We start from the raw sequence: 15,347 nt of genomic DNA on the forward strand, positions 1-15,347 counted from the left end.
ACATATTGCTTTCTAAAAATTTCAGTTGTATTCAATTACATTTAATTTCAATATTTTTACTGCTCAGTTTCTTGTTATTTTGGAAAATTTTGTTTTTTTGTACTATATGGAAAAGCTAATACAGTGGTACCTCAGCTCATGAACCCCTCAGTTCACGACCAAATTGGGTCGTGAACAGAAATTCCAGAAAAATTTTGCCTCAGGTGGCGAACTCTGCATTGGGTGACGATCACAATCGCGCCAGTCTTCCCTGCACATGTGCAACCATGATTACGCCTCGGGGGGGGAGGGGGGCATGGCCACGATCGTGCTTGGGGATTGTGCTGGGGTGGGGGGTGGGGAGATGGCTGCAATCTTTGTTGTTGTCACTTTGCTTCAATTTTTGTGATTAAAAAAAATAGTCACAGAACGGATTAACCTTATTTACATTGACCCTTATGGGGAAATTTGACTTGGCTCACGACCAATTTGGGTCACAACCAGAGTCATGGAACAGATTAAGTTCATGAGCCAAGGTACTATTGCACACAAAATACTATATTATGTATATGCTGCTTTTTATTTCTGCCTCAGTGGTTCCCCAAATAATTTTCTTATTTTTGCTGGTCCCCAACTGTAGAAAGGTTGAAAACCACTGTTTTAGAGCATCTGATAAGTGCCTAATTAAAGAGATTAAATGTTAATATTACTACAGCAACCTTACCTTACGTCCCACATATACAGGGATTCCGATAATCATAGCTGGAATAGCAATGCCTGCTATTAAGGCAATTCCTACTGGTGCACCCACAAGTGTTCCCAGCTGCCACAATATCTTCTTCTTTCGACTCCATGGTTTTTTACCCCAGAATGTACAACCTGATGGACTACCAAAAAAAAGTTTTCCTATAAGTAAGGCCAACCAATGACTTAAGTGAACAGTCCCAAGAAACCATCAAACTTAGCCAAAGTCTTCTCTAACAAAGATGAGCATGTGACCCTTAGTAATCCATATACTAATGTTTAAAAATCCAACTTGATAAATCTGGAATCACAAAAAGGAGAGCACTTCCTGAAGTAAACACCCATGCAAAAGAGAACCCTCACTTGTCTAACCTAAGAAAGGCCTCCTTCTCAATTTTTTTAAAGCCAACTTGATAGGAAAATAGAATGCCATGCCAGATTAGAATATACATTATCAAAAGAAAATTTACTTTCATAACCATTCCCCATAGAACTCTTTCCCATACATACCTTAAATAATGCAAGTCTGAGATCTCCTTCATACAGAGCCAACAGAATTCACAACCACAGACAGCACAAGTCATGTGATTGCAGCTTCCATCATTCATTTTTATTATATATGCAGCACAGCGTGGACATGGCTTTATATCATCAGCTATTTTAAAGCAAAAGAAAGAAATCTATTGGTCACATAGGTTTGCTCCTCAGAATCAGGCAAATCTGTCTGAACAATCTGTAATGAGTGAGAAATGGGCTCACTCTCTACACTTCTGCTGCATGAGCAAAACTCACTTTAATGTATGCATTTTAGTACAATGCTGACTTTGATCTGGTGGTATCTCCTTGTGTTGTATGGAATCTCATTTTGTGAGCAGTTTCCTGTACTAAGGGGCTGCTTAGGGAGGGATGCATAAAGCTCCAGTGCACACACAGTATTCTAGAAAAGCCCTTTGCATCCAGGCTAGATATGAACTGCATTCATCCATTTAGAGGTCCTGTCCATGACAGCTCTATTCAGCTCTTCCAAGTTCCAGGCTATGGCTTTCTTTATGGATTCAATCCAATTCATTTTGGATTGAATATGACTTCAATATCTCTAGTTCAATACCTGCAACAGAACAAAGACCACCTAGGCCCATATACAGTTCCAAGGGAAAGAGTATAGTTAAGTTTTTTTCACTCCACAGAGGGATCCTTTTATTCTAAACATCAAATATTGCTACCGAAGATACTCTGATTAGAGTTTTGCTGTTGTTTGCTTTTTTGCTGTTCAATGTGAATGAAGGCACTTCACAGCCAAAGCAAGACATTATATGCAAATAGTCCTATTGGACATGTAACAATGCACATGCTATCATGGATGAATTGACCAAGCTGGACAAGTGTAGTTATCAGCTATACAAGTAGGTTTTTGTTTTGTATTTTTTTTAATCCGCAAAGTTCTGCCCTTCACATTCTACTTAAACCTGTGCATCTATATTTAGTTCTCTGAAGGAAGCAATCACAGAAAATGTACAATCCATATCTGGAAGTTTTAAGCCATGAGTTTTATCAGCAGATAGAACCATGAGAATTTCATTTCACCAGCCAATTACTTTGTCATCACTCCACTAATTTCGGAGATCAGCAGCAGCCTGTATCAGGCCATTCTGCATTGTTTAAACCTTGTAGATATATAATGTTGAAATAAATGCAAATTCATCATATCTTCTTTTTTACATAAACATGAATAATTGGTGAACAGAAAATCATCTAGGCAGTTTTGTCAAACTGCTTTAATATCATAATTACCTGCAGCTCCAGACTCCTGGCTGTAGCTAATGGATGAAGAACGAATTGTTTGCAACCGTAGACTCTGAGCCCTCTCCTGGCGGGCAGCATCACATGTCTGGTTGGGATGCCAAATTTGTTTACAGTGGTAACAGAATTCAGTTCCACAGCCTTCACGCCCGCACATAAGTTTAGGGCAGCTTGCACAGCCAAAAGCGATTACAGCGTACCTTAGATGTTCAAGAATAGGAGGAAGTTATTTCATTCTTAGCACTGCACAGTGCCAATTATAACTGTTGACTTTGGGGAGAAATTTTGAAACACTCTTTTTTATGTAACTGGAAACAAAGCAATGGTCACATATATCTAATTAAGATGCATAATACAAAATTCTGATTTAAAACCTCTATTATGGCCATTGTGCGCCCTTTCCCAACCTGGTACCCTCCAGAGGTTTTGGTCACTAACTCCCATCAGTTAACATGACCAACGGTCAGAAATGCTGGAAGTTATAATCTAAAACATCCAAAGCATACTACATTGGGGAAGGCTGCTGTAGTGTATACTTTATAGCTTTCAAGTCTCAAATTCACAATGAAATGTCTTGAATTCTCAAATTTCTAAACATATGGATTCTACTTTGCCTAACCCTATCAAATTAAATATATATAGCTGATAATTCTCAAATAAAACATCCACCAAAACTATTTTGTATATTAAGTTTTGATTTTTAATTTAAAACAAGGGAGGAAATGTATTCTTTTTCATATTTGCTAAAACAATATACTGGAACTATGGAATGGAATCAGTCAGTCAAATCTGTAGCAAAGCAATCAGTAGCCAAGATAGCTACTGTTCAGAGGATCACTATAAGCCTGTATTTTAGACAGGTACAGACAGATATTGAACATACAACAATAAGTTTTATTCTAGGAGTCTGCTTGGCTGCAGCAGCAAAGTGGCCCTTTACAGATTACCTTATGAACTTATGTACAGCTTTTGAAAGTGTCACAAACTACTTTGTATGCTGACTTCAAGCTGCTATTCCAGCATTCCAGTATCATTTAACATACAACACAATGTAGAAAGGGCTACTTCAGAGTTTTGATACAGAATAAACCTATCAGTTTAATATCCATCAGAGTGCAAATGGACCCTTAAGAGCCTCCAACTAGCATTGCATGCTTTGGACTTGCCTCATAGTTCAATTTTCACAGTTTTTAACAGGACTGGTGGCAAATTATACTCTTTAGAGAACACAGAACTCTAAGGCAAAGGCAACATCTAAAAAACAGAACGTCTGCCCACAAGCAGATATTCTGTAAATGAAGGCTAAGCCAACAAAACATGTTTTCAGTGAAATAGTACTGACATTTCTAAACATGTTTAGTGCAGTTCTGGATGCAAACAATTTATATTATTGCTGGTGTATTTAGACTTGACATTTTTATATTAATTTATTGAGCCCTTTCAAAACAGGGTTTACTAGAGTGAAACATGATTCAGCAACAGGAAAGCAGCTCCCTCAACAGTCTATCAACACATGAATAAAACCTCTACTGGAACAATGCTATGCATTTAACGAGTGAGAAGTCAGGAAGAAATTGACCATTATTCCAGCCACTGTCTGCATCTCACAATGAAAAGCATGTCTAATGCTGAGAAGAACTGATGGAATTCTATAAACAAAAGAAGTTTATACATTTTACTTTGTGATAATAGCACCATTATTAATCCTTAATTCATAACATGCTAGCAAACCAGAATTTATTTTGATCTATGAATTTATTTTAATCTTTTTAATTAAACTTCTTGATCTAACTACTTTTCTTCTGTCTTCTTTTTCTTGGCCAGTTGTGCCCATCTGATTCCACACATTAGTTTCTCTGCAACTTACACTTTTCCTCACTAACCATTCATTTGTAACTCTGCACACTTCCTATTTGCTAGCATGGAATTGTGCCACTTCATGTCTTACTATGTGCTTTTAAAATAAGTGCTTAGTGTAATTGGCTTCATACTATAAGTGAGTCTGCAGCATGAACTGTAAGGAACATCTTGCTGAAGAATACAAACACATAAGCAACAAAGGCAGCTGCTTTACCTGTTTGGTCTTAATGGTAACAGTCAGATTGTGTTTCGTATTTACGCAAAACATTCAAAATTTAGGAGAAATTAACCTAGCATTAAGCAACAATGTTAATTTATGATGTCTTACAATTCATTCTTGCTGGCAGCCAGTAGCTGGTCTTTCCAACAGCAAAATCACCGCTACCAGCAAGTATAATTAAAGGCTTGTTTATACTAACTTGTACAGTTTACACCTAGAGAACAGATAAGTTCATATTTTTAAAGAACTAATATGTTGAATACTAGAACAACTTTGTATTTAAGTAACATTAAGTAATCAGAAATTCTATGCAGGTGATCAAGCTTGGCAGAAAAGGACAGAGTACTCTGTCAGGTCTGTGAGCCCAGCAGAGAATCTAAGTATACTGATCAAGGAGGAAAATGCCATCTTCTATGCACAACATAAAAATGTGGCTTTTCTTTTGTCCTATGACAGCCACCAGCAGTCTAGTAAAAATGTGGCACTATAAACCATGTAAATTTCATAACTTTAAGCCATGCGAATTTGAATGCAAAGAAACTAAAGTCTTCCCATCACACCTGCAGGAGCATGAAGCAACAGCATTTACAGAACAAACCCTCCTCTCTATTCTCGCCATTTGTTATATTTATGTTAATATTTCTAGTCTAACAACTAGATTTTAGTAACTTTCTAGATGCTCATCTAGATAGACTAGTTGCTACTTATTGAGTGTTATTGGGAACAAAAACTTTAAATGCAAAAATAAAAATACTTGCTTCATTAGAGAGCATTTTCACTTAACTGGAAATAAAGAAATATGGCCTAGATGATTCTATTTCAACTATTTGTGGGAACTGAAGAAAACTTGGGAGATAACCACTTACCCACAATCTGGAGCAGGACACCACCTACAATCAGGATCTGCCACAAGCCATCGTCTGAGCATAAACTCTTCATATTTTTCCATCAAGATGTCATCATTTAATATCAATCGAATATCGTGAGGATTAAATCGCTCGGAGCACTCTGGACAGCTGATATTAACTCTACTCTCAGAGATTTCTATCCGGAGATATTGACGTAAGCAATCCACACAAGATCTATGGTGACAAGTCATTATTTCTGGAAACCTCTCCTTAGAGTGCCGCAAAAGGCACAAGGGACACTCCATGAAGTCTCCACTCTGTTTGCTGCAGATGGTTGTTCCATTGTCAGAAGACATATAGGCAGAGAAAATGGAATTCTTGTCTGTACACATTTCTGAGTGTATAGTTTCAATGCTTGCAATTCCATCCACACCTCCATTTGTATCTCTGGATTTACGCTTTGCATCCCTTTTTCTTCGAAAGAGTGACCCCAGTGAAATTCTTCTTTTCTTCGGTGCTTTTTTAATTGAAGGCAAGCTTACAGAGGAGGCAGAAGATTGCAAGTCCCTATCAGATCCCATTTGCCGATGTAAACTCATGGTTAAAATTGTCATAAAACGAATCAAATCCTAAACATTTTAAGGATAAAATCACTATTGAGAAGTAGCACATTTAGGCCATGATGGTGAGGAGGCTTAAGTCATGTTATGCATGGTCAGATCAATCTTGCTCACAAAATTCTTCACAAACTCTTCACAAAGGTTCTGTAAATGGAAGAGAGACAAGTGGAAAAATGGATAAAGGATTTTTCTCCTTTCATATTACAACAAAGTTATCCAAAAACAATTAATGGAAGATTCATTTCAGATAAAAGGAAGTATTTCTTCGCAAAGCACATAGCCAAAAATACGGAATTTACAAAATGTAATGACCACCACTTTGGAAGCTCTTATGGGGGATTGGGCAAATCCATTGAACACCAAGTTATCAAAGGCCACTAGGCCTGCTGGAGGACTTGGACAGAAGTTACTATTGTATTCATGCCTTATTTGTGGCTTGTGAGCAGCTGGTTGGCCACTGTGTATAAGGAATACTGCACCAGATAAACTCTTGGTCTGAAACAGTACAAGTTATGTTCTTATGATACAGACAGTAAATCAATATATTCAGGTCCTTTGCCATTTTTAAAATACTTCTATTCATATTACAGCTGTCTCATCAACCTAACTTCATTTTATTTGCTTCAACCACCTTCTCTGTTTCTGTCAATTAGCATGTCAATTCAACAAAGGGCATGTCTTTTTATCAGACCGTGTAAAAAACTATAACATGGGAATCAAATTCTCAGTTAACATTTCCCCCAAATGCTACCAACCACAATAGAGAAAGGGGAGAATAAGGAAATTTGGGTTTTACACAGCTGAGAGCCCTTTTTGGGAAAAAACTGAAACAAGTTTATGTAGTGAATGTTTCTTGCTAAGAGGTGAATACACCTTTGTTAAATTCATTGGTATGCAACTTCTTGTCAAACAAAATTTGCCTTTAGTTCTGAGGATAAATGCAATGGGTACATTTTAGGTGATGGGTGTTATGGAGGAGTTGAGGTAAGATTGATAGCCTGATTTTAAACAATTAAGATAGGATTAGATAAAATTTAAAGTGGGACCATCAAGGGGGTTGATGTAACATGGTGTCCTGCAACAGCAGGGGGTTGGACTCGATGGCCTTCATGGCCCCTTCCGACTCTTCTATTCTATGATTCTATGAAAGTTTAGAAAGGTTGAAGAATGAAAGAAATTCAGGTTTTGTGAGGTAAGGTTGAGAGGGAAAGTGATCATGAGGAAAGCAAGGGAGGAATGAATCTGAGGCATCCAAAGCAGCCGTAGAAAATGAACTGGAGAAAATGGCAAGAGCCCAGCCTTTCTATATGATTTCTGGAAGGGGGCAGGGCTCCTGCCAAAATGCCTAGCTAGAGAATCTCTCTCTGTCCAACAATAGACCCAATGCAGACACAGAGCCCATATGTGTAATGCACAGAGACCATGAAGAAAGATGATTACCATATGAGCTGTGAAAATATCCAAAATATTTAAATTGAAAACCTTTCCCTTCACTGTTCCTGAACTGATCTCAGTAAAATACAGTTAACACTATTTTCAAATTCAGCTGATTTGATTACTCATTTTTTCAAATCTGTCATAACATTTATGGTAACCATCTGATAACATTGTACAAGGCTTTTAAAAAATAGGAACTTTCCCCAACAGGAAAATCTTCCAGCAGTACACAGTTCATATTTTAAGATTCAGTATTTAATTATATTAAGTAGCAATGAAAGTATGAGTTTTGTAAAATATCCGTGTTTGATCTCACACGCGCACACACAGAGTATAGTACTGTATAAACTAAGTGACTGGACTCTGTCTTTCCAGTTCTCCTTTCTGCAATATTCTCTCCTGGCTTTCTATATTTAGTTGAATAGTGCATCGCTTTTTCTCTCCTATGTTTTTGCCATTTCCTGATTCTTAAACTGGCTTGGAGTTACAGTTTCCTGTCTGGAAACTGTATGGAGAAGAATTTGGCAAGATTTTTTATTTTGCTCATGTGTGATGGACTTGTACACTGACCTCATTTATTGTTTGCTGCTTTGTTATTTGTTGTCTTATCAGACTTGTTTGTGTTTATATATTTTAAATGGTTCATATAAAATTTAGTATTTCCAAAAGCCCTTAAACGTATGCAATATACTGTGAGAAATGTTTTAACATTTTAAGAGTTTTTAAAATGTAATTTTATATTGGCTTAAATTTGTTACCAAGCACAGCTAAATTTGAACAATATAATCATATAGAAATCTATGCCTACATTAAATGCAAGTTGCTTAGAAATTACGTAGTTCTAAATTTTGGCAACACTACAGGACAACACACACTGTAAAATCCAGTATGTATTTTGTCTGATCATACCTCAGCCCTCTTCAGACCTTCAATGCCAGTGTTTGATTGCTAACCATTCAACTTTCTATTCCCACAACACCCACCTGCACTTTAATGAGCAAGCACACATGAATGTATCCATCCTTTCCATATCCATCTTGAGATTCCGCCCCCCTCCAGCTACCAACGGTTATTGTGAAAGCCAGCAGAGAAAGCAGAAGTAAAATACCCTCCATTATCATGCCAGGATACAGCTCTCTACTCTCTAGCTACCAACTTTCATCAACAAAGTCACCAGAAAGGTAGCATCCTTCCCCTGTGCTGAGATACAGTTGTAATTTTAAACTAAAAATTTAGTGCCTATGTTAATTTTTCTTCCTCCTTCTCAACCACTGTTCTTTTTGTGCTGTATCTTCAGAATATAAGCCTCTCTAGGAAACTTTATGGCTAAAGAACGGGTTAAAAATGTTTTAAATAAGTGGACTTAATCAGGATTCATCATTATGGCTCATTACAGAAGAAGGGGCCTTTAAACAAGCTTAATACACTGGGAGCTCCCTTACCTCTCTCAAATGCCTCTTCTCAAATTTCTTTTTAGTATTAACAATGTAGTAGTACTGCCCAGTAGTAAATATCAGTGCTAACTATTCAACTCATTGCTCAGAACCAGTGCTAGAAACCAGAATTACAAACTCTATTTACATTTGTATGATGTTACATTAACAATAGTTAGCAATGAGAAAGAAAGGGGGCATGTAGGAGACTGAGGGATAATGAGGATTGTACTTGTCCCCTAAATCTTGGATCATTTGCCAAAGCCCATTAGGACCTAAGTTTTTCTGCCACCAGAAACCAACTTGGTGTTGCTGCAGTTACCAGCTTTTCCCTCATGTATGAGCAGGCTTACCCAGTAATAGCACCATAATGGGTTGCAACTGATCCCTGGCAGCCACTGTATTTAGTCTCTACAGTACTGTGGGTAATAAAATATGGCAGTCACCAGCTGCTAATTGGAGCTTGCTTATTAGCCCATTACAGTACTGTTACTGGATAGTCACACCTATGCTGGGTAGTCCTATTCAGGTTGTTGCAGCAATGCTGCCAGCCAGGTACCCAAAATGGGGAAGGTACTGGGGAGCAGCAACACAGGCAGTTTGCCTAGAAAATCCAAAACCTGGAATATGCTTATTGATAACTGAAAATTGTTGTTGAGGGTTTGAAGCTAGCTTTGGATAACTAGCAGTGGTTAACAGTAGTGCTGATAACATGAGCAATGCTGATACATCCTTTCCTCAACTTCCAGTAGTAAGATAATTTGCATGCATCACAAGACAGAATATTTCAAAACCTGGCACCTGATCCCTTTGATCATGGTTAAGTACTATGCTTGTAATGGATGCCTTTACATAGTCTTGTGACATGTTAAATCAAGGAACCGAGAATTTCAAGTAGTACCATCACTGGGCTTATATGTATATGACCAAATAGTTAACACTGGAAATGGTGGGTTGCATCTAAGCATAGTTAGTCATACTTAGATCCCATTGATATTAATGGGGTAAGTTAGTCACAGATGACCAAATTGGCTGGATCCAACCTGCTGTCTGTAATGCATACAACTCTAGTCATAATTACTGGGAGCAGCATACATCTTGTACATAACTGCAAATGATAGGATACGATTGGCACAGTTCAATGTTGTTTCAATAAGGAAATGCCTTTACAGTAAGCCTCTCTTAAACTGTAAACAAGTCTCACAATAGGGTAACAAACATCAGTAAGAGCAAAATACACAAAAATAATTTTGTACATCTATATGTACAAAACAGGCCTATATAATCAAACTCTCTCAAGACACAGTACAATGAGGGGGAAGGAGTTTGCGGGTACCATACTACAGAGATTGTAGACCCAAAAGCAAGCAGGAGCCTGAAAAAGAGGGCTCAGAGTGAAAGTAAACAATGGAGAGAAAATACAATATAAAGTCAGTGCAAGAGCTAGGTAGAAATAACCAGGGATGCATCAGTACCGAGAGTCACTGAAGGACACCGGGGTCAGAACGGAACCCCAACGTTTAGATTGGCTGGAATTGTCCACCATATTAGAGATTGAAGAACAGAGGATGGAAGCCGAATTAATTTCGTGGGCAAGTCCACTTGCGGTCGAAACATCTTGTTGAAAAAGAGCTGGAGTGGGCGAAGTCGAAGTCTGGCATGTGGGACAACGGCGACCGACGCAGCCATGTGTCCCCAGAATCTTTGGATGGTTCGGGCAGGAACCATCCAATCCCGTCACATTCGATGAATGTGTCGAGCCAGGGTGTGTTGCCTGCCTTGTGGAAGGAATGCCTTCACTGCCGTGGAATACAGACGGGCTCCGATGAAATTGATCATCTGTGCAGGGACAAGAGAGGATTTCTTGATGTTAATGCAAAGTCCAAGATCCTGCAGCAGGATGTAAGTCGTATGTATCGAGGAAAGAAGCCCTTCTCTGGTCTGAGAGACTAATAACCAATTGTCGAAGTAAGGGTAAATTTGAACACCACGTAGTTGTAAGAATGCACAGACTGGAGCCATACACTTCGTAAAAACCCTTGGTGCAGTAGCCAACCCAAAGGGTAACACCGTGAATTCAACTATTTCAGATGCAACAGCAAAATGGAGGAAACGCCTATGGCACAGATGGATCGAAATGTGGAAATAGGCGTCCCTCAAGTCCAATGAGGCGAACCAGTCCTCTCTCCTCAGCAACGGCAGGATATTTTGAAGGGTGGTCATCCGAAATTTTTTCATTGTGATAAACCTATTAACATTTCATAAGTCCAGTATCGGACAGAGACCACTGTCCCGCTTCGGGACCGTAAAATATCTCGAATAGAATCCGTGGAGTCCTTCTGTTGGAGCTATTTGACAAATCGCTCCTTTACAGAGAAGCTGTTGAACTTCATCGATCAATGCTGGCGAGCATGGCATAAACCGGATCGGGTTCAACGGAGGAACGATGTCCAATTCTATCCGATATCCGTGCTGAATGATGGATAAGACACACCTATCAGATGTGATGGACTCCCAAATGGGGAGTTGGCTTTTCAGCCGGTCCCCAAATGAGAGAGGGGTGGGTGAGGCGGGGAGTAGAGGGAAGGTTTGCCCGACCCGTCAACGCTGGCGCTTGTTGCCATTGAAACGGCGACGGCCCTGTTGAAAACGATGCGGCGACTGTTGTCGGCAGCGTTGTTGTCGGTGTTGGGGCTGTTGTCTAGACTGGTATGGCTGCCGGTATTGTGGACAGGTCCAAGACCACTTAAGTCTGGTTTGAGGCTGCATTTCCATGCGCCGAGCCATCATCCTGGACTCATGGATCTTTTTAAGCTTGTGGTCAGTTTTGGAGTGGGAGAGCCTGGACCCGTCAAAGGGCATCTCCTCTATGCGCCTCTTCATCTCCTCCGGAAAGTTGCAATTACGTAGCCACGCATGCCTCCGGAGGGAGATGGCACCGACCAGAGCCCTGGAGTCGGTGTCAACATGATGTCTTGCTGTGGAGAGCTGTTGGATTGTAACCTGCATCGCCTCCTTTATGAAGACTTTTGCGAGGTCGCCTTGATCGTCTGGGAGAGTGAAGATCACATTGTTGAGGTGCTGCATAATGAAATACTGGTATTGCGCCAGTGTAGCCTCATAATTTGATATTCACAGGCCGAGTCCAGAGACCGCGTAGACTCGGCGAGCTAAAGAGTAAAATTTTCTCCCCTCTTTTTCGTGGGGCGTGGTGTGACCCCGAGACTCCCTGCCCTGGGAAGACTCCACCAAGACTGAGTTCGGTTTAGGATGACGTAGGAGGAATGGAATGTCCTCCTCCCAAACTGGTACGTGGCTTCATACCTCCTCAATGTTGGTTGTGGATGGGTGGGCAAGTACCATGGCTGGGTCATTGCTTGCCGCAGAGTGGTGATAAGTGACAACACAATAGACGTCAACTGCTCCCCACGAATGACGTCATAAAATTTATCAGTGCTGGGACCGGGCCGTTGTAGAGCATCGATCTCCAGCGACTGAACCAGGTGCGACATTAACTCCGCGAAGGAGACATACGACGCATCTGGAGATCCAGGGCCCTGGGATGTCACCACTATGTCCAGAGAAGTGGAGTCAACCTCCGACTCATCCGAGTCTTTCCCGTAGTATGGGGGAGCACTGGGAGAAGACTCTCCGGGTGACACGGACTGACTGCTCTCCATATTCGGTGCCGTTGGTGCTCGTCTTGGAACCGGGGATGTCGGGTGGTCCCGAGGAACTGGTGGAGAGAGACAGTCTCGAGGAGCCGGGTAGTGTCCAACAGAGTGGTAATCCCCCCATCCATGATAGAATGAGGATCGGGGATGGTACCAGTCGTCAGATCTTCTGTCAGACGAACGACTTCTACGACTCCTCGGAGGAGACATTTCAGTCTCTGCGTCCAGTCTTGCTGGGGGCATAGGTGTGGGAGACCTAGCCCTGGGTGGTGAGTCTCGAATCTCTCCATTGGAGATCGATTCCCGATGTGGGACTTGCAAAGGCTTGCTTGCTGGTCCGCCCACGCGCCGAGGGGACCCCGGAGGAGTGACCCTCATAGCCACCTGGAGTGTCGGGCCTGGTGGTGTCGGTACTGCGAGAGCCATCGGGACCAAGGGCGCCGACAAACCCGAGTCTCAGTGCTTGGAATGCTCTAGGTTCTTAGGTTTACAAGGCGGCTTCCTGGCCTTATCTTTTTTGGCCTTCTTATGGTCAGACGGCTTGTAAGAGCCTCTGTGCTTCTGTTTTTCAGGCCGCTGCTTTGGCGAGGGAGTAGGCCGATGGGCCATGGTAGACGCACCTTCATCAGAAAGGCAAGGGGGTGGAGCCGTGGAAGAAGAGGCCGGTGGCGCAGACAAAGCTGGACGAGTAGTTGCAGCCGAAGCAGGGCAAGTAACCAGTGGGTCTGACTGGAGAAGTGTGGGGTCCCACAAGAGCCTACGAAGGCGGTTCTCACGGTTCTTTCTGGCCTGCTTCGAGAAGGCCAGACAATGACTGCATCTGTCCATCCTATGCCCCTCTCCTAGACAGAGGAGGCATAGGTCATGCGGGTCTGCAGGGACATATTAGACCCGCATTCCGCGCACTTGCGGAAAGCCGCTTGTTGCGCCATCGTTAGAAAAGAAAAAGAGAAGATAGTGCAGAGGGTAATATAATATTTTGGGGGATTTTTTTAGAAGAAAAAAGTGAATAAACAAAAGAACAACAAGAGAACAACAGGAACCATCGAAAAGGGGATGTTAAACTTGGAAAGAAGAATAATCGCAAAAGCTGAGGAGAACGAGAAACGGTCAGAGTGAGAGCGAAAGCGGCACGAGGCACAATGAACGGCGGTCGCAAAGACTGGAAAATGGTGGACACTCCGCCCCATTTATACTGCGAGGGGAGGGGGAGTGGAGTTTTTCCCGCCAAAAACCGTTAGCTATCAATCTTCCGGCCACAGGCACTGCGTAGGCGCAGAACCCATATGTGTGATGCACAGAGGCCACGACGAAGAACCTTCATTCTTGATAGAACCAGTGCAGCCTTCCTTCCTACCACCGTCTATACAAAGAAGGTGGGCCTCAAGTCAGACACTATCTGAGGGTATACATGCAAAACTTCAAATAAGTGTGATCATTAGTTCCCTAGTAATCCTCAGTAAAAGACGACCATGATGACTGATGCGACAATGTTGAAGAAAATCAAGCACTGCGCTTACAAAACAAGGAAAAAGTCAAAAAATCATTCACAAAGAGATGGTGGCCATTTACCAGGACTCTGCACCTTATCTACTGTTCAAAAGTGGTCAAGTGAATTTAAAAGGGGCAGAGAAAGCATTGAAGATGACCCTTGCTCGGGCGGGCCGGCTACTGCCACTATGAAAGAAAATGTGAAAAAAATGGAGAAACTTGTATTGGAAGATGCCCGAATAAAAATCAGAATGTTAGCAGAGATGACAAGCCTATTTGTTGGTACCATATTTACTATTTTTCATGACCATCTTAACCTTTCAAAGGTCTGTGCAAGATAGGTGCCACGAATGCTCATGGTGCCTCAGAAACAAGTGCGAGTCGAGTGCTGTAGGGAGTTTTTAGAGCTCTGTGGTGAAGATCCATCGAGTATTTTCTACTGGACTGTTACTGGAGATGAAACTTGGGTTCATCACTATGACCCTGAAAGTAAGCAGGAGTCCATGCAGTGGCATAAAAAAGGTGCTGACTCTTCGAAGAAATTCAAAGTCACTCAACTGGCCGGAAAAATCATGGCCACGGTGTTTTGGGACTCAAAGGGAATTTTATTGATTGAGTACACGAGAAAAGGTGAAACACAGCATCTTATGCAACCACTTTGCGAAATTTAGGAGAAGCAATTAAAGAAAAAAGGTGGAGAAAACTGACCGCAGGAGTGTTGCTTCTTCACAACAACGCACCTGTTCACATTGCGCACGTTTCGAAGGCTGCTGTGTGAGACTGTGGTTTCGAAGAAATAAACCACCCACCCTATAGCCCGGACCTGGCTCCCAGTGACTACTTACTACCTATTCCCGCATTTAAAAAAAGATCTTTGTGGAAAGCGATTTTCCGATGATGAAGAGCTCAAGGCAGCAATTAACTCACATTTTTTAGACGAGGAAGGTAAATTGAACAGGGAATTGAAAAGTTAATTTCTAGATGTAATAAGTGTACTGAAGTTATGGGGGATTACATGGAATTTTTTTTTCAATTTATTATTCCTTTTTCTTCATGCCGATACCAAGAATACATTGAACGCCCCTCGTATTACCTCTCCACAGCAGTTTGTTACCAATATTTTGTGGCAAACCAGTGGGAATTTCAGTTACACATGGCTCACAATGCGAGAGGGACAGCAGAGGCTGCATGAAACCAATGGGCCACAAGTTACACACACTGGCTAGCATCTTTTCCTTAAG

At 41.3% G+C, this 15,347-nt stretch overlaps 1 protein-coding gene and 1 long non-coding RNA gene across 15 annotated transcripts in view; one reads left to right on the top strand and one right to left on the bottom strand.

The window, feature by feature from the left end:
- The window catches only part of RNF19A (ring finger protein 19A, RBR E3 ubiquitin protein ligase), a 166,154-nt gene that overhangs the window by 67,388 nt on the left and 83,419 nt on the right, over window positions 1-15,347 (bottom strand). For all 13 annotated transcript variants that reach the window (XR_006413859.1, XR_006413861.1, XR_006413860.1 and 10 more), the window contains 4 exons: window positions 5,470-6,215; window positions 2,515-2,723; window positions 1,234-1,378; window positions 704-866 (listed from right to left, as the gene is read on the bottom strand). Coding sequence is in view for 10 of the 13 variants with exons in the window: in XM_044421718.1 (XP_044277653.1) it covers window positions 704-866; window positions 1,234-1,378; window positions 2,515-2,723; window positions 5,470-6,065 (1,113 nt within the window). In the remaining 3 variants the exon portion in view is untranslated. The remainder of the gene's footprint in view (window positions 1-703; window positions 867-1,233; window positions 1,379-2,514; window positions 2,724-5,469; window positions 6,216-15,347) is intronic.
- The window catches only part of LOC123019135, a 93,364-nt gene that overhangs the window by 5,435 nt on the left and 72,582 nt on the right, over window positions 1-15,347 (top strand). The window lies entirely within an intron of this gene.

Source organism: Varanus komodoensis, unplaced genomic scaffold (assembly GCF_004798865.1).
Source record: "Varanus komodoensis strain SLA01 unplaced genomic scaffold, ASM479886v1 scaffold12, whole genome shotgun sequence".
In the NCBI taxonomy this organism is placed as follows: Eukaryota; Metazoa; Chordata; class Lepidosauria; order Squamata; family Varanidae; genus Varanus; species Varanus komodoensis.